At 40.4% G+C, this 27,657-nt stretch overlaps 1 protein-coding gene across 1 annotated transcript; it reads right to left on the bottom strand.

The window, feature by feature from the left end:
- Positions 1 to 273: 273 nt before the first annotated feature.
- Positions 274 to 27,110, bottom strand: cntn3a.2 (contactin 3a, tandem duplicate 2). Its single transcript, XM_070839077.1, has 22 exons — positions 27,056 to 27,110; positions 26,219 to 26,354; positions 22,995 to 23,170; positions 21,444 to 21,539; positions 21,065 to 21,268; positions 20,094 to 20,196; positions 19,571 to 19,755; positions 18,547 to 18,683; positions 17,065 to 17,194; positions 16,445 to 16,595; positions 16,046 to 16,173; positions 14,591 to 14,760; positions 13,105 to 13,222; positions 8,162 to 8,320; positions 7,426 to 7,575; positions 7,129 to 7,199; positions 4,697 to 4,931; positions 4,141 to 4,250; positions 2,385 to 2,571; positions 2,090 to 2,202; positions 1,752 to 1,920; positions 274 to 371 (listed from the first exon to the last, which is right to left on the bottom strand). The coding sequence occupies exons 1-22, from the start codon at positions 27,108 to 27,110 to the stop codon at positions 274 to 276; spliced, it is 3,081 nt and encodes a 1,026-aa protein (XP_070695178.1).
- Between the last annotated feature and the right edge of the window lie 547 nt (positions 27,111 to 27,657).

Genomic DNA, 27,657 nt, shown 5'->3' with positions numbered 1-27,657 from the left:
GGAGCATTGTTCCCAACCAGCAGAAATGTCAAAACAGGCCTACATAAAAAAAAAAGAAATAAAAAAAAAAAAGCTCAAGCATTTACTGTTAATCAAGTGTCAAGTGGCTGGCAGCACTCTCCACTCTTGTGCTGCCTCATACCCGCAAACTAACACTGCAAAATAGTATGTGGTCGCCTCCGAAAATGAGAAAAAAAACGTAGCAACTTTAACGAATTAAAGAGAAAAATACCAATAAGAAGGTAGAAAAACAGAGCAGTGTTTGTCATTGTGTCACGACGTTGACCTGAATGTTGATATTGTGATGGAGAGGAGCAGGGAGAGGGGGGAGATGTCCACACTCAAGGCTCTGGAGCCGCGGGCGCTCATACCTGGAATACAAAAAAACACCCCCATGATATACTGATGTTAAACCTGCTGGAAGAAGCGGACAGTTGGCAGCAGTTTGGGACATTTGAACAAAAACAGACTTGTCAAAAACATCCAAACTCAAAATCAAATATTTTATTTCCAAAAACAGAAAACATGCATACTAGGGTTGGGCTGATGGACGATGGACCACTGAGCCTTTACTATCGGTACACGGTGATTTAAAAGCTGCTGCACTCACAGCGCGCTCGCTGAGCAACATGCCGTTCTCTGTCTCAGCTTATGGTAGTCACGCGGAGTTCGCTGAAGCGTAATGCTTCTGTAGCAATGAGGGAGCAACTTAGGTGCGAGTCTCTATTCCCCTTTTCCTTTTCAGCAGCCATCGCCCAACCCTAATGCATACTGACATTTCACAGAAGTACCTCAAATGTGGTGTAAACTCATTCGTGTCCTGACTTATGACTGTGATTGTTAAGTAAAAAATGTATTAAGGGAGATGGGTTTAAATGGACCAGGAGTTTTTCATGGATAATTTAAGTGAGTCAATTAGCTCTTATGGATCACTGACTCTTTTCCTTTAATGACTTAATAACCATATAAAACTCTGTCCTGGATCCAATATATATTATTGATGCAAAAGAAACCTTTTGAACCACTTCTGGTGTTCCTGCGCTACTAGTTTCTATAAACACAGCACTCTGTTTTGCCTGCTAATGTGTTTTGCCCACATCTTTTCCATTGCAGTATTCAAAGAATCTCAAAGAAAAAATAGCCTATTTTTCAAATTAAATTTACAAGAAAGGCCAGCCTAGAATTATATCTCTCACAAATGCTGTTTTCAGGGATTCAACACAGAATATCAACATTGCAAATTAGCATCTAGAGCAGAAGAAGAGACCCCCTGGAGTCCCACAGGACAGTCACAGCATCTAGTAAAAGAGGAAGTCAACCTCTGCGACAGAGATGGATTGCACTGCATATTTCAGCAAAATATAAAAGTGGAAGAGCCCAACGGGGGTGGCTGGGGATATGAGTAATGGTGAGTCAACAGAGGACAAAATGCCCCTGTCAGGTTTAAAAAGAGTTAAGTGACTTCATTTACAAGAGTGGGTAAATAATAAAAAAAAAATAGAAGTTGTGAAAGATTGAGGTCCTGGTGAGGCTATATGTCACATGTGTTGTGTTTCCCTTCAACAGTGTGGCTTCAGTGAATTTCAGTGATTTGCCTGAAAACTGAAAACCTTGAAGTAACAGCTTTTTTCTCCCAACTGAGAGGAAATCGAAAAATGCCGCCATTGTGTCTTTTTCACAAAAGAAAAAGCCAAAGCCAAATTATTCCTTTGACCTTCTATTTTTAATTTGCATAACCACAACAAACTCACTTAGTTGGTGGATTCGTATGGGATCCGAGGCCGGGCCCAGCCCTCCTTCGCTCAGCGTCTGAATGTGGATGATGTAGTCGTCGTCCTCCTCAGGGAGAGTCAGCTCTGCTGTTGAATTGGCTGTGGTGAGTGTGTTTACCTCTTTGTGTCTCTGTCTCCTGTATGACAGCTGAATGGGGGAGAGAAACAAGGTTGGTGGCACATTGTAAACATGTATTCTTATAGCCTGACAGCTTAGAGTGAGCCACCACAAGGGTAAGGTCCATTCTTTCACTCAGTCTAATACATAATAGGAATAAACAAGCTACTGCAAGGCATATTGATAACATAAAACTCACTTGGTAGCCTGTAACTTCTGACTCTGACTCCATTGCCACCACAGGTTCCCAGTAAAGAGACAGTTGAGAGCCAATTAGGGTCCATTCAACATTCAGCGGTGGTTGGGCTGGTGCTGCACGATATAAAAATAATTCACTTCCTTGTGTCAACACAGCATATTACTGTCACATCATCATCCCAAACATGACTCAACACATATTAACTTTCTCCTGAATAGACTTATTCACACCCTTCATAGATTAGGTACAAAATCAAACATTTGGGCAGCAGGACCTCCTGGATGCTGCAACTTACGTGGCTTTTTTGTGGTGACATTGATTGCAGGTAGGAAAGGGCCGGTGCCAGCTGTGTTGAAGGCGCTGACTGTAAGGAAATACTGCGTGTTCCCTGCCAAGCCGCTCACTGTGACCGAGGTTTGGTTCCAAGGCACCCTAACCTTCCCCATGGTCTCTGGTTTAGTGTCATCTTCCCAGTACACCACCTGTTAGAGACGGAGAGAACGTCATCTCCGATTTAATCATGATTGCATTGGAGCAAAATGTATACATCTGTGACAGGCATTCTCCATCACATACAGCTCAACAAAGCATTGGTGGTTGTTTTCGTGTCTTCAGAAAAATGCGGTGTTACGTGATCGACTAAGAAAAGTTTTCATCTACCTTTCCAAGGGGATATTTGATCTGACATTACAAAGCCTTTGTTGATGTACTTTTAGAACTTCTGGGAATATCTAACTATTTTTCAGATACTACTGAAAGAGGGAAATAATAGGGAAGAAAGTAATTATTCTTAAAAAACACCGATAAATCATTTAATCATTAAAAGTGAAAATGAATAAGAATGGGGATTATGCTTTCCTAAAGCCCAATGTCATCAGAATACTTATTTTGTCCCACCAGCACCCAAAAACACAAAGGTATTCAATTTACAAACTTATAAAACAGAAAAGCAGCAAGCGCTCACACGCGGGAACCTGTGGCCAGTTTTGCATTTTTGCTTGCTGACTGAAATGATTAATCAATTATCAAAATTAACACTCAAGATTTTTTGGCACTTGACTTGAGGATTTATTGTCGAATCGTTTCAGCACTACAATACATCAAACTCTGATGCGTCATATGGCATGTAATATTTATTTTCCCACTAATGAAAACTTAGCTAATTATGATATGCTTTGAAATGATATTACAGATCAACTACCAACTAGAGTTACTGATCATAAAATAAGAGACTATTTTGTTATCGCCCCTTCAAACCATCAAACTGAAAATAAATGATCCCAGAATGGCATCCATCCCCCACCCATCTGCTTTGCTGTCATTATTATTTACTGTTAGCTGATCACCGACATGACATCACCGAGGTAGCGCAAGAAAGGCGGGGAGCTTACTTTGCTGGATGGAAATTTTAAAACAACTGTGACTTTAGTGAGCAAAAGAAGAGGAACATCGCGCATTAAACGCCCTTTGATCAGCATGATTATTCAGTCAGAAGTATGCAGGTGAGGTAATCAAGCTGTCCCAGTTTTTGAAGGTAAAATTGAATGCAATCAACTGTTCTGGGTTTAAAATGAAAACATTAATATTCCTATTTTAATTAGTGAACAGTGACAAAACTAAAGATTACAATTCTGCTGCTGTGTTGGCTTGTTAAAATGTTTAATTGTTAGACAACAGCAGTACCATCACACAGTTTTTGTTGTGGCGTGATGGCATTTCCTTGTATTCTGACCCAAGGTCTGGTATAACATTGCAGCACAGACTATCATGAAGCTTCGCATCATGATACCCTATAACTGACAGCCACATGAAAAGACATGTGGACAGGCAATTTTCTTTTGTTCTCTTAAAAACGCTCTGACATGTTTTCCTGTCGCGTTGGTACAAAGAACTGTATAATTTTGGCTATAACAGTTGCCCAACTGAAACAGCCATTTCCATGGCGACGCGGAGTTTGGAAGTGATGGCTTTGAGGTAGTACAGGGGTGATGACAAGCATTTGAATTGTATTGTGTGTGATTTCTATTTCCATTTAAAAGGGTAAAATGTACCTCATAGCCCAGAACCCTTTCAGGGGTGAAGGAGAGAGCCTGCCAATTCACCTCAATCTCAGAGGCTGAGACACTTCTGGCCCAAACTCCCGCTGGCATCCCACTTGGCTCTGAAAACAGACAACAAGAGACTGAGCATAGCTGTCTTCTTCCAGCGACACAGAGACAAGCAGAACAAATCTCTTCAATTTTTACATTTATAACTGTGTCGCATCCTTGTTGATCTCTACTTGGATGAATCATCACACACAGGTGCTGCTGGTAAATAGACCAACACTCCAAATGCCGACCAGTTTTCACTTTGGCAAAGCCATTCAAAACAGTGGTGATATTAGGAGACAATCTATCTATCCCTACATAGACGTGTTACAATTTTTCCAACACTTTTGAAATTTTTTTCACATGTAAAATAATATTAGACATTTTTTTTCTCTTGTCTTTATTTATCAGTCGCCCACTAGATGCTATAAAACCACTTTCGTGATCTATGTCCTTTTCAAAAACAGAAAAAAGCTTTGTAGCTTTTCAAAAACCCCACTCATATTCATTCCCTTACCTATCTCTGCAGAGTAGATGGTGACCACGGGGCTGAAGGGACCCTGTCCTTTGCTGTTGTAAGTGCCAACCTTGACATGAAATGGAGAGAAGGGCGCAATGCTGTCGTTGCGGTACACATATCGCGATGCACCGGGGGCAGAGGTGGCCACGTGAGTCCAGCTTACTTCTCCGAAGGCGCGGAAAGCAATGATGTAACCGAAGCTCTCACCATTCTGTAGTTCTTCGGGGACTGGCTGAGAGTGAAACACAAAACTATAGTGATATTAAAACATATACAAACCACTCACGTTCACCCCTCCGCTGGGCTGACACAATCACCACCCACTCTCATGGTGCCAGAAGACGTGCGTGACCCACAAATTGCTTTTGTGACCCACCTGACGAAATGAAATGAGCAGTAAAATGCCATTTAAAAAAATATCTAAGCTCATTATAGAACGTCTGTGCAGCTTTTAAAATGAAAAGTTATCTCCGATTTTAATGAAATGAGAAAAGTGAAATAATGGGATCGCTTTCACTAACTCGTGCCTTCTTCAATGTCTCCATTATTTTCAAACTACCCGACTGGTTTGCTTCATTGCAGCATTTGAGCCCTGCAGATTTGGCTGAACAGCGGCAATTCACCACAGATCAAAGCCTCATAAATGACAATTACTGTCAGAATCAATGTTCTGTGTGTGTACAGTACCAGTCAAAAGTCAGGACACACCTTCTCATTCCATGGTTTTTCTTTATTGTTATTATTTTGTAAATTACATTGTAAATTAATATTGAAGACATCAAAACTATGTAAGTAACACACATGGAATTATGTATAAAACAAATAAGTGTCTTATATTTTAGATTCTTCAAATTAGCCACCTTTTGCTTTTGCTCACTCTTGGCATTCTCTCAATCAGTTTCATGAGGTTGTCGGAAGGGTTTTCAATTAACACGTGTGCCTTGTCAAAAGTTAATGTGTGGAATTCCTTGCCTTCTTAGTGTGTTTGAGACGTCTGTTGTGTTGTGCAGTGGTAGGGTTGGTACACAGCTCTATACAGTGAACAGCCGTATTCAACGACTGCTCTAACCTATATTATGGCAAGAGCCACTCAACTAAGTAAAGAGAAATACACCATTTTTCCGTCAATACTTTCAGACATGAAGGTCAGTCAATCTGTAATATTTCAAGAACTTGTATCCTCAAGTGCAGTCGCTAAAACCATCAAACGCTATGATGAGACTGGCTCTCATGAGGAGCGCCCCAGGAAAGGAAGACGAGGAGTTGCTTCTGCTGTCTCGGAAACCACAAATTAACAGCACCTCATATTAGAGCCACAAAATTGCTTCACAGAGTTCAAGTAGCAGACACATCTCAACATCAACTGTTCAGAGGAGACTGTGTGAATCAGGCCTTCAAGGTCGAATAGCTGCAAAGAAGCCACAACTTGAGGCAGAACAAGAAGATGAGGAAAATTGCTTGGGCCAAGAAACACAAAGAATGGACATTAGACCAGTGGAAATCTGTACTTTGGTCTGATGAATCCACATTTGAGACTTTTCCACCCGCCATGTCTTTATGAGACGCAGAAAACGTGAGCGGATGGTTCCGACATGTGTAGTTCCCACCGTAAAGCACAAAGGAGGAGGTGTGATGGTGTGGGCGGGCTCCACTGGTGGCATTGTTGGTGATTTATTCAAAATTCAAGGCACACTTAACCAGCATGGCCACCACAGCATTCTGCAGCTACATCCCATCCCATCTGGTTTGCACTTAGTGGGACTGTCATTTGTATTTCAGCGGGACAATGACCCCAAACACACCTTCAGGCTATTTAAAGGCCGTTTGACCAAGAAGAAGAGTGATGGAGTGCTGCGTCAGATGACCTGGCCTCCGCAATCACCTGACCTAAATCCAACTGAGATGGTTTGGGATGAGTGCAGAGTGAAAGAAAAGCAGCCAACAAGTGCTCAGCACCTCTGGGAACTCCTTCAAGTCTGTTGGAAAATCATTCCAGGTGACCTCATGAAGCTGATGCCAAGAGTGTGAAAAGCTGTTAACAAAGCAACACATGGTCACTTTGAAGAATCTAAAACATAAAACATATTCTGGCTTGTTTAACACTTGTTTACTACATAATTTCATACGTGTTCCTTCATAGTTTTGATGTCTTCCACATTAATCTACAATGTAGAAAATAATAGAAATAAAGAAAAACAACTGAATGAGAAGGCGTGTCCAAACTTTTGGCTGGTACTGCATATACGTCGCTGCAGCCTTCATACAGACAACTTCAGCGGCAGACCTCAACTGACCCAAAATGTCTGACACCCACAAGCCAAACAGAGCAAGGCCTTTAACGCAAAATATCAAGCACCTCACCCAAGGATAAAAACGATAAACTGCAGGCACTTTGAATATCAGATTAGAACATAAGACTGATGACTTACCTCCCATGTGATGACCAGTTCAGACCTGCTTCCTCCTCCTCCGCCCACGTCACCTGGCGCTGCATCAGGAACTACACAACACACACCTTGTTCACACTTCCATGTAAGTCACACTTCAAGCTTCAGAAAGTTGTAAAAAAAAAAAAAAAAAAGTGACAGTAGTTTTATCCTAAACTGTTCTTTCTGCAGATCATAGTTTGAGATTTTGATATTTTCAATCTGATCACAATGAATGATTTGGGGGGGGGGGGGGGGGGGGGGGGGGGGGAGTGAAGTGAAGTGAAGTGCAAACTGCACCTGCGTCCTCTGTCCTTGTCTTGACTGACACAGGGCTGGGTTCTCCAACCCCAACACTGTTTTTGGCCAAAACTCGAAACTCATACTCCACCCAGGCATTGAGGTCCACTACAGTGGCTGTCAGCGTGTTCCCATCGATTATCTCTGGAACTGGAAAAAAAACAAACATATAGTATATACATAAGCACAAAAACAGAGGGAATAAACTCGAATAAAATAAAAATAAAAATCTATACACAATAAATCTATGCACTTGAAAACAGATCTTGTTTTCCTTGCCTTCCTTACATTTGTTGTGCAGCGAAATAAACCCTTAAAGTGACATGGAAGTCTGAAGATGCCACAAGTGACCGTATGACCTCAGGGAGGGCACTGCAATGCGGCTACTCACTGCTCCTAAGTACTAAGGATGTGTGAAATGCAGAGGACAAAGGCAAGGCAAGGTAAGGTAAAGTAAAGTCACATAAAGGGATCAGACAGAGGCCGGTGTAAAGGTCAGTACAGTGGTTTAATTGAGATCATGTAAAAGCAGCTAGAATGACCTATAGTTCTCTTGAGTAATACCCTGAATTCCTACCATCTCCAGAGCCTTCGTTCTGTAGCTGACCCTACTCTCTGACCTCCCAGCTTCAGGGGGGAGAGAAGTAGGAGCATCTCCCCCGTGGGGATCCATGAATGATCTGAATAACATCACATGTGACATGAGAAGGAAATTCATTTTCGGGTGCCTGTGTACCTGTGTTAACCCTCTGCCAGCCCACAGTGAAGGGAGTCCTGGTCTGGATGAGGTAATTGGTGATGGGGCTGCCGTTGTCTCTGCCGGGGCTCCAGGCCAGCTGAGCTGTGCTGTCTGTCACCTCCTCCACCGTCACAGAGTCTGGAGGACTGGGGGGGCCTGGCTCAATCACAGGAACAGACACTGTGAGGCACTCGCTCGTGTGGAGGCACAGACGAGACTATAAAATGTGCGTACTTACACACACTGAAAGGAAAACATGAACAGCTAATACATTTGTGTAAAAAAAAAAAAAAATCACATCCAGCTAAACTACATTGCTACAAGAGATTTAAGCTTAGTTGAAAGCCTCTATATCTTGAAATCAACCTTAGTAGGAGAAAAACATCTTTAAAGAGCTTTGAGTTTGAGGAAAAGTTATGCCCTTCACAAGGAATTAAAAGTTAATTCAAGATTTATCCTCCAATATTTACCCAACTTGTAATCCTTCCCTTTCATGGTCCCCCTGGTAATTGATCGATGAAACAGCAAACGTAAGTAGATGCAGGGAGTCAAATTAAAAGGTAAAAGATGAAAAAGGACCTCATAGCCCTGAAGAACCAGAGTTTCATCATTTATTTTCATTATCCCACCAATTAAGCATTGTGATGTTTTACTTTAGCTTCATCTACTGTTTCCTGTTCTAATGAACGTGTCGGCTCATCAGAAATAATAGACCACTAGAGAGCTATGAGACAGGCCGCAGAATAATAACGCTCCTGGCTACGCTCACACTCCTCCCCGGCTCTGAAGTGGTTTCTAATCTGTAGCAAAATATTTTAATGATGAAAGCGTTAAATGATTATTTTAATAAACAATCAATGCTTTGGAAACACAAACAACTGAGTTTCTGTTTATGATTCATGCAGTATGTACGTGCTATAATTGTAAAGGCATGTATGCATGTAAATATTTAGCAGACTACACTAAACAAGTAACTGCTGAAGTACATTTTTTTTTGTTTACACAAGCCTTGATCGTGCTGCCCACATACTTTGGCCTTAAAGCCCCGGCTTTAGAGATATTGATCTTTGTAAAACTCATTAGCAGCTCCTGATAAAAAAAAAAAAACCAAAAAAAAAAAAAACCTTTAATACACTGGCCTCATTAATACATATTAATGGTGCACACAATCGAGGATCAATTCCTTATCCTCTTAATTATATTTCATTGGCTGAGGCAAGAAGGTGCTGTCAGTGTCTTGAGGGTGTTCAAATAATCTGTTATTAATATGGACAGACTGTCTAGGCTTTTATTGTGAACTTGACACAGGGCAAATTAATATCTTGCTGTATTATGACTACTCAGAGACGCGGTAGTGTTATTTTGATCTGATATGAATATCACCTAAATTTGTTACACACGCTGTCACACATGTCAGAAGTAAATCTAAATAATTGCATTTGATTAAGGTGATGAAATGATAATGATAAAACACATGGTCGTACAGGGTTGTATTGACTGTATTTGCCTATGTGCTGTCTTCCACGCTGATGATGATGATGATGATGATGCAGCTGTCAAATGAGCACAAGTGCTCACCAAGTGGTTTGTATGCTAATGGCCGTGATGCTATCCGTATAACATGACCTTCTCCATAACCACCACCACCCAGTGGAGTGTTTGCGAGGCATCATGGAGTGGCATCTAAAACATTTCGCATTGCCATTGTGAAAAAAACAAGAACCCCGATGATCACTCAAGAGTCTTTGTGTCAGGAGCTATTATCATTGACCTTCAGTGCTGCGAGAGGAGTGGAGTGAGACAGGATGTGAAATAGCACCCTGCAAAATGATTGAACTACTTTCACTGGCTTGTATTACACAGTTATAATAACGTGTCTATTGCCGATAACACCAATTATCAGTATTACTGCAGGTGTGATCATGAAGGTCCACATGTGCTGCTGCGATCACACTCCCTCCAACTTAAAGCGCAGTCACACTGACGCAATCATTATCACAGTTACATGAGTCCTGCATTATTCACATTGTTGTCTTAACATTAAAATTGCATTTTTGAGCACATGTAAATGTAGCCACCGATGGAAGCTAGATTCTGCCTCTCTCAGTATATAGCCATGCATGATAGATTTGGTTTCATTTGTCGTGGTTTTGAGCAACTCTGAGATTTCCGCCTCCGCCCCAAAAATAAATGGGGGTGAATGGATTTTTTTTTTTTTTTGTGGGCTGTGGGCTGTGGACTGTGAGCACACAGTTTTTTAAAATTTTTTCACACATTTTTTTAAAAATTCAACAGCAACATCTCTTTCCAAATTCGGTGTCCCCACTGTTTTGGGTAATACACATGACACAGGACAATCTTCCTGGGAGAAATCAGCAGCATGCTGTGTGGATTCTCCACAGAGGGACAGGGGCACTTTTCCTGAAAAGATCTATTGCTCTCAGTGGTGGAAAGTGACAAAGAACATTTACTCAAGTGCTGTACTTAAGCACAGTTTTAAAATACACGTACTTTACTTGAGTATTTCCATTTTATACGACTCATTACTTCTACTATGCTACATTTGAGGGGGATATAATGTACTCTTTACTCCACTACATTTGTCTGATTTTACTTTAGTGATTAAGATTTAATATTAAAAAAACATGAAATAGATTACAAGATACAGCAAATTGTTGACCATTAAAGCAGTGGCTCACAATCTTCACGGCTAGTGAGTCCTTCCAAAGGAGTAGTTTCTAGTTGGGGCTCCTTGTCGTCTATCAGATGTCACTAAGTTGTTGGCAGTTCCACCAAAGAGTGAAAAAAATTCTCAGACGCTTTTATTTGAATAACTGTCTGGGGTAAATTATCCAATATTTCACAAAAAGCAAAGATTAGAGAAAAGTTAATAAAAAAGGAATACAATTTATGTAGCAGAACTTTTCTATCCCATTAATCCTTTTTATGACACTACAGATTTAGCTTGTGACCGTGAGGTTGGGGACCATTGGACAAAACTACCTAACAGTGTATAAAGCAGTTAAAAAGAGCTACATCTCAAACAGCTACAACTGTAAAATGCTACTTAAACACTGATGCATCAGTATTAACAATCTAATGATTTAACGTATAATCATTTATCGGTTATTTGATACTTTAAGTGCAATTTACTGCTAATACTTATTTACTTCTTACTTCTATAGGATCTTGAATGCAGGAGTACTCATAAACTGTTGTATTGTGACCTCTACTTAAGTAAAAGAACTGTGTTCTGCCTATTGTCCGTCGTCTCAGAGATGGATATGTCACAACCTGGGCAAAAAAAAAAATGAAAGCACATGTTTCTTTGTGATTTGGGTGACCACAGCTTGTGTCTTGGCTGGTTCATATATCGCAAGAGTTACTTGTGTCCCTGATGGGCTATAGGTATAAAGGTAGAGGGGGCTCCCAAACAGAATAATGGCTGCTAGATTGAAGAATAATATTCTAATTGATGTGATCGCTGTCAGTGTGCTAGAGGTCTGCCGTTGTAATCAAGTAAGGCCATTATTTGCCCTCCATGACTGGTTTTCTATTCAGCTTCATGCTTTGTTGCCCAACAATTGAAGCCATTCGATCCAAGCAATGAGACATCCATGACAGCTGCCGTGAGCAGGAAGTGTAAATAATGCACAATATGAGTCACAAACAAGTTTCTCTCCAGTCAATACCAGGCCAATCCATTTCCAAGGCCTTGATATTGCTTCTACTAAAGAAACAGCCGTATTTGCACTTAGTCCTCAGCCATTTGGAAAGGAGATCTTATTAATGCCATTTGCCTAGAAGACTTTCAACATGCCGAGCTGATTCACTGGTGGGCATCCTTACAAGATAAAGATATGGATCCAACCATTTCAAACCTTGACAGCAAAATCATCCCTCACCTCATCTGACATTTAACATATTTGCGTACTGTCAATTTGCTGGGCTATTTGGAGTATTGATTAAAGCCAGAGTCATCCCTCCTCTCGCTCTGCACACAATACAGACCTGCCACTCCCCAAAACACTTAACAAAAGTTGTTTATTTTGCTCTGCCCGATGCAGCCCTTAACAATTGTATCTCTCTGGAGCTAAACATACTGCATGAGTGAGCACGGACAGGCATCTAAACATTCCACTATCAAGCACATTGCAACAATATTGAAAACTGGTCATTACAAAGAAAGAGAGGAGAAAACACACATTTGGGGGAAAAAAATCATATTTGATATTCCTGTAATTTGACACAGTTTTGTCAAGTTCTGTACTTCCACAAACATCAGTGAATACAATATGACGGAAAAGCAAACCTCCTCTGTTTGATGTAATCAAGCATCTGCTACTAGAAATATGCAGGACATAAAACTGGTGTACTCTCTGATGACATCCAGAATGATTTTTATGAGGATATGGGCATTTTGGTTGTGCTGCAATCACTGTTTGAAACAAAGCCCATTTGAGTTTAAAAGCCGGAGTGTCATTATACGCCCTGACAGTCAGCATTCTTTATGTTCTCAGTAAAGCATATCTACATAATGTCTCCAAAAATTTCTTTTTCCTTTATTTTTTTGCAACACGGTTTTATTTGGTAAAGCCTTACAGTAGAGACATTCTGTTATGGGTTATTTTGTGGCTACATCTATCACCCACTTTGCAGCTATTATATGTCGTAGTGTCCTTCAGCAAAATGCAGAACCCCGAGTTGCACCTATTGAGCAGGCCAGCGCCATTGGTGTGTGAGCAAATGAGGCAAATCGTAAAGCACATTGTCTGCTGAGGTATCAAAGCTCTGTAAGCACAGTCCATTTGCTATTTACTGTTAAGTCTAGATTTATAATTTCCCTTTTCTTTAAAAAAAAAAAAAGCAACCTAAAAACTATCCTTGCTGTAAGCCCTGTTTTAATTAGTGACTGCAGAGCAGAGAGGAGGTTTTCTTACCTTTCACAATCAATACAGCTACTGCTGACAGACTCTCCACGTCCGTGTCCACCACACAGATATATTTGCCGGCGTGGTAAAGCTGAATGTTCCTGATCATCAGATCTCCTGCTGTTCTCTACCAAGGAGGAAAGAAAGCTTTATGTAGCATGAAAGATAACAGACCTTGTGACAGCTTATTAAAGAATGTAGTGAAGCATATATAAGGTGCAGTAAATAGCGGAGCCAAAAACATTTGCAGATCCTGCAGTTATTTATCTGGGGCTCTGCAGAGGAAAATCAGGCCTGTTTTTAAAAAGATATTTTACACCAAAGATAGTTAACACATTTATCTTGACAGTTCTTGCAGTCAAAGCCGAAAAGGCAAACATAATGAAATATTTCTGAATATGACAGAACCTCTTAGTCACATGCTGCTGTCCAAGAGGAGCTCAGATGAAAGGGATCAAGGCCAAAATTCACAAAAATTGTATTCAGCAAATGGAGTTTTTGTGTTGGACAAGGCCTTGGCTATTTCACTTGCTTTTTACAGAGGTCATTACCATGACCTTCAAGACCTGTGTGAGAACTACACATATAAGCTATTTCTACTGAATTCATTCGTTTTTTGCTTGATTGGAGAGGAAAGAAAGGCCCTCTAGATTCTCATCTAAGAGGACACCCGTAAGCAGCAAATGGTAAATTAGTAGTGAAATCGTTCTCTTGGTATTGGCAGGGAAATGTGGCAGTGGAGCCAGCGTGGTTTAATTATGGAAATTAAATTCCTTGAAGCAGCAAAGTTAAGTTGATAATCTCTTTGGACTGGGGACATTCTAGCATTTCTGGGGAAGGAGCCTCTTTTCAGATAAGGACATTGTCAGTCAAAACACACACAGGAAAAAATGGTTAATCTGGAAGGGTGTGAGGGTGTTCTTAAAGTGTTTTGTCATTTGGTGCCCTGCCATGTTTTCATTCCTTTAAAAGACATCTCTAATGATGTGTATCCCCTTTCTGCTATAAGGAGCTGCAGCAGCAGGCATGTCAAAGTAGGATTTGAAAAGAATTCAAGGCCAACCAAAGTATTAAAAAATAGATTATTTCAGAGGGCTGAGCTCAAGTAGGAGAACTGCACTCAAAAAGATGACAACCTGTCACAATGGCTGAGCAACTAAGGCATACCTACATGATTATTTCTATATAGGAAGTGTATTTTGACATAGTAGCCACCATTCACAAAGCGACAATTGGAGGCTTAGAGGTGTCCGAATGATCTAATGATCTATTCACATTCTCACTGCTTATCATGCTTTCAAGGAGACTTTTTGAATTGCAAAAAGGATGCTATCACACCCATTGCAGCAAAACTAGCCACAGTAAATCTCTCCAAGAAATACCATGATGTCAAACCACAAGCTGTCTCTTTTAAATAATGGCAAGTGAAGCAAGATGGGAAGGTGCCAACTGCCCATTCGCACATTCTGAGGAAGTATGACTGCGGGTCACTCACCCCACCCACTAGCTCAAAGTGATCATCTCCCTTGGCGATGAGCTGTCCGTTGAAGGCCCAGGAGAATGAAACGTCAAGGACGGGGTCACTGGTGACCTGACAGGGTAACACAATGCTCTCGCCCACGATGATCTCCATGTCCACCGGCCCTTGGGTGATTCTGGTTGGATCTGGCCCAGCAAAAAAAAAGGAAACATTGCGAGGGTGAGTCATTTTCCGACGAGGTGACCGCAAATCTCCCACAGTACATGAGACATTTCATTGCAACGAGACGAACAGTGTTTTCTTCTTGATTTTCTGAGGCACACTAGTGATACAACAGTCGCTGGAACACAAGAAAATGCTCTGTAATACACTAAGTCACAGGCAGAGCAGTATTATCTACATAAAGAAGGTCTCATGAAAGTCTTACTCGAACGATGTGATAACACGAAGCCTGGCACGACTAAAATGGCCTAATACCCCAGGCTGACACAGCTAGAATTATCTTCTGAAATCCTGATAGCAATTACAATACACTGTGGATCAGATACAACTTGATGTAATGGGCTTCTCAGTGCATCCGGAACAAAAATGAGGGCCACTGCTTCAAAGTCTACAATAGTAATCATTTGGCTAAGTCTGCTGTGCTTCAAAAGTCAAGGTAATGACTCTGGTAGAATCAAATAAAGAAGGTTCCACATAAAGGAAGAGGATTTGCACTCTTACATCTTACCTACAGACTGTCAAGGGATATAAAAAAAAAAATCACATGTAAGAAGTATCCCCTCACTTCTTAAGCTAATAATCATTGTCTGGGTCGTGGCTCTGTGTTGCTGACTGCATTATGGCCTTGAAAAACACTCAAGTCATTAAAAAAAAATAACTGGCCTTGGCAGTTACAGCGGCAGACAATAGCATTCAGCACATTAATAAAACCAATAAGAGCACGCGCAACTATCACTCCACTGGAAACACACGCTCGACAATAACAGCATCTGTAACACCTCCTCACTAACGCTTTCATTGCCTCCACTCAGGGCACTTTCATTTGTTGCAGTAAATGGCTTGTTTCAACTGCTTTGAGGAAAACAATGATCGAGTATTTTTGTCAAACACCTTCCAAGTGCATTATTGCAGCCACTGCAAAATGCAGCCAAACAAAACCACTTAATAAAATGACACTGAAAGACAGGAGTTCTTTTTAAGTTGCAGCTGAGTCTTGATAAGCATAGAAAGCCACATTTGAAGATGAATCTAAAAAGACTGAGACTCATGTTTGGTCCCTCAAGGATACAGACTGGATAGAGGAAAGTTTTGACACACACAAGTTTGTTTTTTGTATTCTACTCACCAGTTATTGACTCTAGTCCTCGTGGTACAGTGGCACTCTCTTGTGTTAATCCATACCGAGCAATAAATTCTGCTTACTAAGTGGCATGCACAATCATTCTGCTATTTAACAGTGGAGCTTACCGGTAACAAGGAGCCTTCCGGTTGTACTAGACATGCCAAATCTATTCCTAGCGAAGCACGTATAGCTGCCTGCATCAGACTTGCTCACGTTGGCAAGCCTCAGTGTTCCATCTGGGGAAAGTGTGATCCTAGAGACAGAAAAGAAATAATTTTATCATTAGATAAATGCCAATGTTCTGCATGATCATTGACATCGAGCAGTGTGTGTCTGCAGTAAATACCCATCTATTAGACTTAATAAAGCTTGAAAAGACTGCAGATGAAACGAATAATGAACCTCATATCTATACAGAAAAAATACTGAATAGTTACGTGCGCACATTACCATCAGTACTTTACTACTTTTTATTATAAAAGTGATTTCAGAACACACACAGCAACTTTCAGCTCACAAGTTACCTGTCATTGGTGTGGATTGGCAGGTTTCCTTTCTTCCATAAGATGCTGGCGACTGGATAGGCCTGCGGTTTACACTCTAAAGTCACTGTACTTCCTGCCTTGGCTTTGAGCAAAGCTCTGAGAACGTTCCCTGTGAAGTCTGGAGGAGAGGCTGATGGGAAACAGTAAACTGACTTTAGTATAAGACTGCAGCAAATCTCACAGGGCATGCTACAGTTTGATCTGTGAAAATCTTCAAATCACAAAGTAATGGATGACATTTTAAGAATTTGTAATGGGATTCCAATAAATATATAATCAAATCACTATTGATGTTTTAATTGGATTTTCTATGAATAAAATAGATTTTTGAGGAAAGCCTGTTACTGTTAAATAGTTTTACTGTAAAAAAATTTTGTTTCGCCCCATTGTTTCACCCCATATTCACCATAACATCAAAGTAAATCAGAATATCACCAAGGGAAAAATATTTTTAGTTGTGTTTGACCCCACACAACCACCCTCAGTGACCCCATTATCCGCTAATCCAGACAACCTTTAAGAATGACAGTAAATTGACCTTTAAGATTCTTTGGCAACAATGATTTGAGGATTTAAGGGAGAGATAAATGCCATCCTACCTAAAACCATTAGTTCAGCAGCGAAATATATGACGCCGTGTTTATTCTCAGCCACACACTGGTACATGCCAGCGTCAGATAGTGTCAACACTGACACTGACAGGACTCCATCCTCCACATGGATTCTGTCCTGTGAAGAAAAGGATGAAAGAAAGCAATTACTGCTTAAGACTTAAAGGTAGCTTTTGCTTTGCTCAGCGTACTCTGGCAAAGCTCAGTGAGCATTGGATTGGGTTAGAGGCACTGTCAATGGGCACAGATCAAATCAGGATTATGTTGCAGAGAATGAATCAGTCAGAGCACAAATCACATTTTTGTTTTCCATATATGCCTCATCCACCATGTGAAGTCTTTATGGCTTGCCAGTTGGTCCTGTTGGTCTAAACTGTTTATCAGCGGACGTTTTTAAGATTTATGTCCTGTTGTGAAAACTGAGAACAGATGGACCCCAGGTGGTGGGAAGCACCTGCCCTTTTGGCCTCTAACTAGCAATTTTTGCAAGACCGGTTATGTGTCCCTGTATCTGTTATTTCAAAACACTTGTGCACATTGCTGATGAAAGATATGATGACAGATATAGAAAACATGCATTATTATCATTAAACATTTATGATCAATGACTCATCCAGGGCAGATTTTGTAGGGCTTTCAGAAAAGCTAAAAATCGTAGATAACTTTCACTCCAATCTCATATTGTTTCTATTTTTCCTGTGAGGGTTAAGCTCTCACATCCATTCTAAACTTTTATTTAAAGTATATACATTTACACAGCTTGTCATAAGCCCAAAAGCTGTAGGGCTGAAATCATGAAAACTAGATAATACTGACCCTTTAGTGGTAAAAAATCCTGATTAAAATAATCATATTCTAAATATTGCAACATTGAATATATTCTGAAAATCAAATTAAAGAATGACATTTAAAAAATGTCCTTTTAATTAAGAAAAAAATATCAGGCAGGTTATATCTGCAGTCTACCTTAAATGACCTTGGGGTTATTAGAAGTTGCTAAAAAAAACATAAATCTCCACGTTAAAGTCAAGTCGAGTTCAAAACTATAGATCTCCTGTATTTCTCTTGTGGTCTGGACTAAGGTGTGCTGCCATATACAGTATATTTCACAGAGGATTAAGCCCATTGTCCCTAAATCTGGGGGAGCTTATACAGGCGTCATGAATAATGAAAAACAACCACTGACTCCATTCAGATGAAATGGAGCAATCTCCCTGGGACTACACTGATCCACTCTCTAAGACTGTGTAATCTTCCAAGGTAGACCAGCATAAGAGACAGTTACATCCATGTCTCATCACTGGCACACCTCAGCAAGATGTTTACACTCTCCTCTCATCTCACTGTGAATTGCACTTGGAAAAACAGCTATGTGTTTGACGCCAGGCTCTCTAAAATGAAAGGACGAGCCGAAGCTGAAGATTAAGTCTTTAAAATGAAACAGGCGGCGGAAGACAGACAGTAATTTACCTCCGAGAGTAGTTGTTGGCCATTCTTCAGCCACGTGTAGGAGGGTTTGGGCTTCCCATTGGCCCGGCACTCCCAGTATAGTCTCTCCTCTATGGCCAGTGCCGTGTCCTTCATGGCCTGGATCCACTGAGGCTTGGCTGAGGGAACAGAAACATACTGTGACGAGAAATATCTGACAAGAACCAGGAGGACAGGTTATGAAGGAGAAGGATTACCTCATTAAATATGCTGCTTCCAAACTAGTTCAAAGGAATGCTCGAATGGATTGACAGCTCAAATAAGGGGAAATCATAAAATGTTAGGAGAGTGGGTTTGTCTTTAAAAAGCATAGAGGAGAGAAGAGTAAATGTAGGGTATCACTCAGTTTCATCACTTAAATGTGTCAGCAGCCTGTGGCAACTCAAGATTAGCACCAAACACTTCGACACAAAGCAGAAAGCTCTCATGACGGGTGAAGTGCACCCGACATTACTGCTCATCCCAACCTGTCACCTTAACTCTGTGTATAATAAACATCACCCCTGCCTGTTTCCCATCCGGCACACACCTCCCTGCACCTCTTACCTCTTCCATATTTACAGCTTTTCAGGGATTTTCATGGGTAGAGTGTTGTGCCCATAATAAGCACAGCTCACTTCGCAGGCACTGTACATACCGTCAGCTCCAATTTCACAAGTGTCATTTGCCCTCTTGCGCACACAAATTCACAGCTGAAGTAAGCCAAGAACCCAGAAATGTAATAACTTAAGTTAAATTAAAGCCTACAGTGTTTATTATCTGGGAAGAAAGTAATGACTTTTTTCTGGCTGTGTACATAAATAATGAGGCGTTAAAATCACAACAATTATCATGTTACCAAATAACAATTCTTAACCACTTCAACCAATTCTTGCATCAGAAGAATCAAATCAGAGCGCAATAGATGGAAAGGTATTTCAACATAGCAAAAACACAATTCTTGATCATTTTACAGAAAGAAGCAGTTTTTGTGTTGTCTTAGGAAGCAAAATAAAAGTTGTAGTACCATAGAAGGCCAGTCGACCAGTGGCTGTGTTCTTGCCCATCTTGTTCTCAACCACGCACTCGTACCCCCCTGTATCATCCTGCTGGAAGCTGGGGATCTCCAGCACAGCGTTCGAGTACTTCATTTTAACTTTGCTGGGGAAGGGAACACCATTAGCCCTCTTCCATGTGATCTCTGGGACGGGGCTGGAAGAGACAGAGGGAGGATACCTCAGCAGAGATTATGATTCAAGGTCCTTTGAACTTTTATGATTGTCGCTCAGGTTGCAGGTGTCTTAAATAATCTTAAAGGGGCTTAAAGCTTATTCACAGTCATTTTTTTGCGAATAAATGGTTTAAAGTCAACTCCATCCAACAACAAAAAAATGCCATCTCACATGATTTTCAGACCAATCACGACTTGATACCACAATTTAAGAAAAATAATTGCCACTGTAACTTTACAATATAGAAATCTGAAGGTTCCTCATCTGGGATGAAAGACAGCAGATGATTGAAAACATGCTTCAAGGAATCCAGCTTACTTGCCAAGGGCGAAACACTCCAGCGTAACTGTTGATCCTTTAGCAGCGGGTACATTGTCTGGGAAATTAACTTCTATTTTCGGCTCGTATTCACCCATCACTCCTATAAAGAGGAAGCACAAGAACTTGCTCAGTCTTCCATTATTCATGACTTACAAGCAATATGGCTTGCATTATGGACCAAACAATAGCACTATAAAACCAACAGAGGAGAAATAAAAGACACATGAGCAAACATTCTCTCATGGGTAAACTCAAAGTAGTACATCACTTAAGCGTGCAGTCGCTAGAGTGCAGCGAAACACCAGCAAGGAATAATTTAAATCTCTTCTTAGTTCAATAGACGGAGAATATTTGAAACCTTGTTTTTTCAGCTAGTCTGGCTGTATATCTAATATTTCAAAGCTTGAGTGGGCAGTTCCCAACCTCTGGTGTTTTATTGCTAATATCAGTATTCAGAGAAGACAGTCGAGACCAGGATCAGAAAGTAATGCAATGGGATTTAAATTTATGCAGCTACATGTACAGTACACTGAGTGGAAACTAACTGGTTGAGCCACCAGAACACTCAATGTAATGGTCCAATGACGTATGGCTTATGTTTAATTCATTCCCAAGTCAATCTTTATTCACTCTTTCTATGAAAGCACAACAGAGAATAGAAAAACAGAGCACAGAGAACCAGCCTGAGAATTCATGTAAAAGCACAGGGAAGGCTTTTAAAGGGAATGCGAATTATAAGAAAGCTAAGTCAGCAAAGAAGAGATTTGGGTGCTTTGTTTGCTGGCCTACATTGAGGAGCAACTATTTACTTACAGGCATTAGCACTCAGTGACTCAACTATAGTGAGACACGACAGGACAAAGAGCACTCATGCTAGTATGATGATTAAAGCCACCTTAAAAGGAAAGGTCTTTAATACATAGCTGAAAGGCACACTTGTCAAATCTTGGCTATAAACTGTGTCTTACCATCTGTCCTGAGGATCAGAGATGTGGGTGAGCTATGAACTTTGCCCTTTGTGATGCTGTTCATCACCACACAAGTGTAGTTACCCACATCAGAGGGCTCCACCTTGGCAATATAAAGGTTTCCTGTCTGCTGGGAGACGAAACGCCGATTGTCTTGTTGAACAAAGTATGGGTACTCATTGAAGACCCACGCATAGGTAAGGTCTGGAAGACAACAAAGAGCCGATCATGGATACTGTATAATGCGATATAAAACGGGATTAAGAGTATTATATGTGATTATAAAAAGGCTAATCAATGGTGGCAAGATTATACAGCAAGACACCTCCTTAGAACTTTAAATAACAGCAGTGTTAGACTTTAAGATGAAAGAGTTTACCTCCTGAGGAAGTGGGCGTTCCACAAAGTAGCACAACTCCTTGTCCCTCCCGGACTGACACTGCACTTCTGGTGTGGACTTTGAAATGATCTAAGTCTTAGGGAGACAGAAAAATGAAAAGAAAGATCACCGCAGGATCTCACATATCAGAGTGAGACAGAGCAGAGTAAAAGCCTTCGCTGACTCAAGCCCATAAGGAAATTGTCATGAGAACTGCACTTCAGCAATGCATGAGAGAGACATGAGAGACAGGAAAGCAGCTGATAAGAACAGGTTAGGACTCCAGTCGTGTAAACGTCTATGGATGCTTGTGACCACATGTGCATGGCATGATGGGATAGGCTGCAACCCAAACCAGGGCCATAATATCCAGAATGAGTTAAAAACAATGAGAAAGTATTTCAAATAAATACTTTGAAATAATACCATGAAAGATATGGTTGCTTGCTTGGTCTATTTTAAGATACAGTAGGTCAAACAAGCCACTATTGCTTAATAAGAATCACATAATAAATCACAATTATGTTGAGAGATAAAACAAAACTAAAAACCACATAATAGCAACACTGATCAACTTAACGTGTTTTTAGTGTTACACGTTTTCTAGCACATGTTACTAGTGAAAGGGTTAAGATGACACATACATATTTTCCCACTAACCACTAGTGGTATCTAACCAAGCAGGTGTACACCTCCTCTCTGTATAATCCATAGACTTTTGTGCAGTTTTCAACTGGCACTATTTTTCATTTGAAGGTGAAAATTGGTAAAACTCTTATCACAGAGGGGTGCAGATTACCCGGTGTAACCAGGACATTATTTCGGCAAGGACTCATTGTTGTTGAGTTATTTTTAAATGTCATTATTCAATTTTCTCAGCCGTGCATATCTTAAAAGCTTGTCGAATAAAACGAAAAAGTATTTGCATGGACAGACACCACCAAGAGAAGGTGTGACAAGATGTTTTGTTGTCAGCTGCATGAATAGACCCCTTAATGAACAGTATATAAATAGTCAGTATTCATTTCTTTATTCTTTCAGATGTTGGCTGCTTTCACCATCAAAGCTGTGTAATGTGAAAGAAATCAGAGTTTTGTCACTTTGGTGGCAATGCAGTTGTAATATAAAGCAATATTTGCGCTTTTCTTTCATTCATTTGCATTATTTAATGGTACTGGCAGTTTATGTTCAGGCTTCAGTCTTTCTTAGGATGCTCTTCACACACTACTTACTACTAGATTTGGTTGACTACTTTACACCAGAGAACATCCAATAAAGACACTGATGACTTTTACCCGAGCAGGACAAAGGAAAGTGAAGTAGTTGTCTTAGTTTGCATGTAAGAGCATAAATAAAGAACAGTCAGCACACTCAGACTGCTGCCATGCTACTTCAACATTTAATGTACCGTCACACCACCGTTACAGCACTCTGATAAATATTGCAAATATCGTCCACCCAGTTTGGTGTGCGTCTGCATTATTTGCTAAGTGCATTTACACTTTCATGCCATTTCTTTGTAAAGAGCGACAAACACTGACTATAACTTACAGGCAAACTGCAGACTTGCTCTCCTGCTGAGGATAGCTCCTACAGTGTTGTACGCCATACACTGGTACATCCCTACATCCTGGTAGCGGTCCAGACTGCTTATAATGAGGTTGCCCCCAGACAGACGCCGCCGGCGATCCAGGCCCAGATTTATGAGAGTCCCATTCAATGACCATCTGTGGGGGCAAAGACACCATCAGTCCCTGGCAAAACGCAGTGTCCATTTCTTCCTACCAACCAAGGTGGTCTGACAGGAGGTGAGTGGAGAACAACACTCACTGTAGTAAGTCACTTGAGGTAAGAACAATATACTGTATTATTTGTGCTGGTGTCGAGGAATTCATAGGTTTGCAGGCTGAAGCATGAACATTATAGTTTGTGATTTTTGCCTTTAATTATTTTCCTGCTGTGCCTCAACTTTCCTGACAAAAGGCACAACATGTTTTCTAAAGTCATAAAAGGTAACTTGGAAAAAACAGCTGATAAATCTGTCTAAAGTAAATATACTGATAAGCGTTTGAATTACTGTAGTCTCGGTCACACTGTTTTCTTCACAATCCACAGTAACTGGCATTTTTAGAAATTGCAAGCTACTGATAATTTCATGTCATATTATGCAAGTTTCACGATTGCTGCATATTTGTTTATTCCCATAATCTATCCGTGATTCTGCAATGTTCATACATCTAAGTCAGTTGTTTATCTTACATGTTGTAATGGTGTTGTTGGTTATGTGTTTTATGTACATTTCTTATTTATATTGTATCTTTTGTTTTTACTCTGTTTCTTTGCTCTATCACTACTTGCTGCTGCAGTCATCCCATTTCCCCCACAGGGATCATTAAAGTTTAATCTACGAGTATCACATACAAAGCTGTCCTCTGCTATTTAAGGGAAGTAGAAGATAAAGGTTTTAGAAGCCATCCTAGATATTATCATCAGTCTTAACTATAATCACCTCTTCTCTGTCACATTATATTTACATAATGTGACATTATTCCACCTTTGACTTCTCATTAGGACAAAACATTAGCATTTGGCAAGAGGTAACAGTGGGCTGATTTAACAAAGGAGGCCTTTTTCACCTTCCATTACATCTTTTCCACACTTAGCAGGCCTGGGAATTAAAAAAATAATACTTTGCACAGCAGGTTCAGATTGTGCTTTCAAATAAATGAAGCACCTAAAAGAACTCCTACAAACAGGTTAATTCATTGATTTAAACAAGTCCCATTATTCAGTAAAGAAAGACTTTATTTCTCTACCACCACAACACTCCATCTCCTTTTAAATGCTATTCACAAATGGAGCATTGACAGGTTCAAGGAGAGAGACCACTTTTCAAGAATGTTCCATCATTTTTCTCAAAGCATCGAGGGTTTTTTTGCCCTTCAGCCACATTTTTCTATTTTGTTTTCCTAAAGAGGAAATTAAATGCATGGAGGCCATGATGGGCAACTTTCCAAAAGCTTTTAAATCTAAAATAATTTCTTAAAAAACATATCCAAACCATTGAATGTTGATGAGTTCTTGCTGCCATATTCTAGACACTTATACTTGACAGCTGCGTTTCTGTACAATGTACGAAGATCAACCCTACAACTTTATAAAGTAAAAAAGTTTGAGACTGTTTGCATGATGGCTATCGAAAGGGTTGAACGTGCCAGTGATACATGTGTCTTTGTCCACTTTATCCCTGTGTCACCATTTGCGCCTCATTTTGACCTGCTCTGAAGTGGCTCTGCTGTTCAGAGGTGCCCTGAACATTGGGCAGGCGAATGAACAGCAACATCAAAACTAAATTACTCTGCTTGAGACTCATTTTGTGAACACACGTTGTCTGACCATCTGACCACAGAGAAACAGAGTATTTCAGATGATCCTGCAGTTCAGGGCCACAGGCACATCACCCTCTGTTTAGATTTACAAAAAAACTGACATTGCATCACTTTTAAGACCCACTGTGAAGAAGATGATTTTCTATACAAGATGTGTTTTTTTTTACCCATGGGCATTTATGCCACTACAGTGTGCATACTGTGAAGGTCTCATCTCTTTGTGAGTGACAGGACTGGAAGAGGAATGGAGAAGAGAGAAAAGAGAAGAAGGGGAAGGGAGCAGTGTGAGCCCATTTACACTTCAAGAGAGGAGCCAGAGAGGTGCTGAGGGCATGTGGAGCCTAGCACAGCCAGCCTGACAAGACGCCACATTAAACACGCTCATCTCACCTTTAATCAGTACGTGGAAATACCTGGTCTTAGAAAGGGAATGTAAAAAACCTGAAATAATTAGCGTATGTGCTCCAGACCACTGTCATTCAGCTCATCTGTGCCGGCTGTGCTGCAGTAATTCCACTGTGGAATGCCAAAGACACCAAAGACACCTATAATCAATGCCTTTTGGTGCCAACTGATGTCTAGCAACCTGCACTGGTCTCTTGGTGTTGTATAAAAGAGGATTTAAGATGCATTAAGATGCTACACATGTGTCACTAAGATAATATCTGGTGAGACAAGGGGCAGATTGGTGGCCTGCTTGTCAATAGGAATTAGTAAAGGCGTAATGACACCACCGCTTAGAGTCTCTGCATGCATTTCTAATTTGGAAAAAAAAACTGGAGGGGGAGCAAGGACATTCCTATTCCGTGTAAAAAATCTCAGAATTTATAAATCCTTATTTACTGAAATATATTTTACAGAAATGGGAAAGCTGTGAGACTGTCAGTGGTATGAAGAATATATCTGTATGTATAATGTATTAATATCTAAATTTATTTGCGGGTTTTAAAATATTTGTATCACAGTATGTTGAGTCTTTTTTAAATTAGCTAACCATTTAAAGCTGATTTTCACACTTTTATTTTATTATTTCTATTATTTATTATTATTATTATTATCTTATATGCGCACACACCCAGAAGTTATGTGTCCGACATTGATCGCAGCACAAGGTCCTCTTATGACATTGGCAGCTCAGAAACACTTTCAGTGTGGCAAGAAAAAAAGAGAGAAATTGAATGTAAGCTGCTGATTATGCACCTGAGCTGTTTGTAAAAAGCAATAAATGGAGATGGTTACAACTTATTAAACTGCAGGGTTGTTGTACTGCATGGTATTTTTATAAGCCTATTTTGGATTATCAATTGGTAACTCAGATTTTCACTTGTTTTAAACGTCAAAGTCAAATAAATGCCGACACACACCTTAACTCGAACGGGCTCTTACCTGTACTGAGGAGGTGGTATTCCCTTAGCATCACAGGTCAGAGTAGCTTCTTCCTCTATGGAGTCAACAGGAATGAACAAGTCACCTGGCTCCATCCTCCATCTTGGACCATGGTATGATCCGCTGTCCAGACAATCTGTCAGGGAAACAGTAACAGCCTGAGCATAAAGACAGAAAAAAGTGCCAGTCCTGCCTCCACAATGTCCCATTCTTCTGGAGGATGTAGGATATTTGAGGTGTTGCCATGTGCAGATTCTCCTGAATTAACTGAAGTGAAATCAGAGAATGTACCACTGAACCAGGATGCTATTTTCTTGAAATTCTGCTTTTCCAGCAATTACAAATAATTGTCCTCTCATATGATATAAGAGGAGGAAAATTTGTAGTTTTATAGTTGTTCATTGGTAAATGAAAATTGGTAAAAATTGTTAAACGAAAAAAGTACTCAAGTACTCAACTTCTTGTGAATTTAGAGGAGCAATACTTCTGTCTCTGTAGCGAATGTTATTATTAACAAATACATTTATTTAAGTAACAGAGACTCTAGACTCGTTGCTCTGTGTTTTGTGTTGCTTGAATTTTAAAGAAAAGAGTACAAAAGTCAAGGGAAAAATATCTCTCCATCAGGATACAAATCACAGAGCTGTGAAGAGAGAGAAGATTGAGATTATTTTGTCCGCGTTGTGAATGGACGTCAATAATGAGGAGTATTCCTTTAAACCCAGGCCTTCCTATCATCTCTGACACTGACATGATTTTTGGCTCTTCAGCTATCATGCCGTAACTGTAAATGTCCACATGTGAAAGAATCATTACTCATATAAAAAGGTGGTTTACCTGCCAGACAGCTGATGATTGATAACAGTAGAAGCTGTTTCCATGGCAACGTCATCTTTGGCAGCCAAGGGCAAATGAGCCTCTCATCCAATAAGCTTTGAAATGACACTCGTGTTCTCCGAGGGAGGGGAGCTTGACCTGTTGAAACAAGAATTTTGACGTAAAACACCAAACTCAGCGAACCCCGACATTTTCATCCTGCTTTCAGCATCATGCCTTTTAATTGTCCATAAGGAGAAGACAGGGGAAGTGTAAATTTTAGAAATGGAAATAGCATAACGATGAAATTAGATGTGGAGTTTGGTGCAGGATGTGTCTATTTCTTCTGGCCATTCTCACATTTCTAATCAGTGAAGATTCAGACAGTGTCACTTTGTGCCCTGTGGTTTGGCCAACTTGTACCCGGAGATGTCTGAGGGTGATACCAGAGGCATATGGGAAGAAGTCCATGCCAATCTATTAGGGGAGAAACCAACGCCTAAGCTCATCCTTCACTTGGACGGATTCACTCTGGCTGCCTGAGGAGACTTGGACCTGGGAATTGGGTGCCATCCAATCAATTAGATTCACCCACAGCAGCATGTGTCTCCCCACATGCTGGG

Source organism: Pempheris klunzingeri, chromosome 11 (assembly GCF_042242105.1).
Source record: "Pempheris klunzingeri isolate RE-2024b chromosome 11, fPemKlu1.hap1, whole genome shotgun sequence".
Lineage (NCBI taxonomy): Eukaryota > Metazoa > Chordata > Actinopteri > Acropomatiformes > Pempheridae > Pempheris > Pempheris klunzingeri.
Note: the sequence above shows the minus strand (reverse complement) of the source record. Positions and strands in the feature narration are given on the sequence as shown.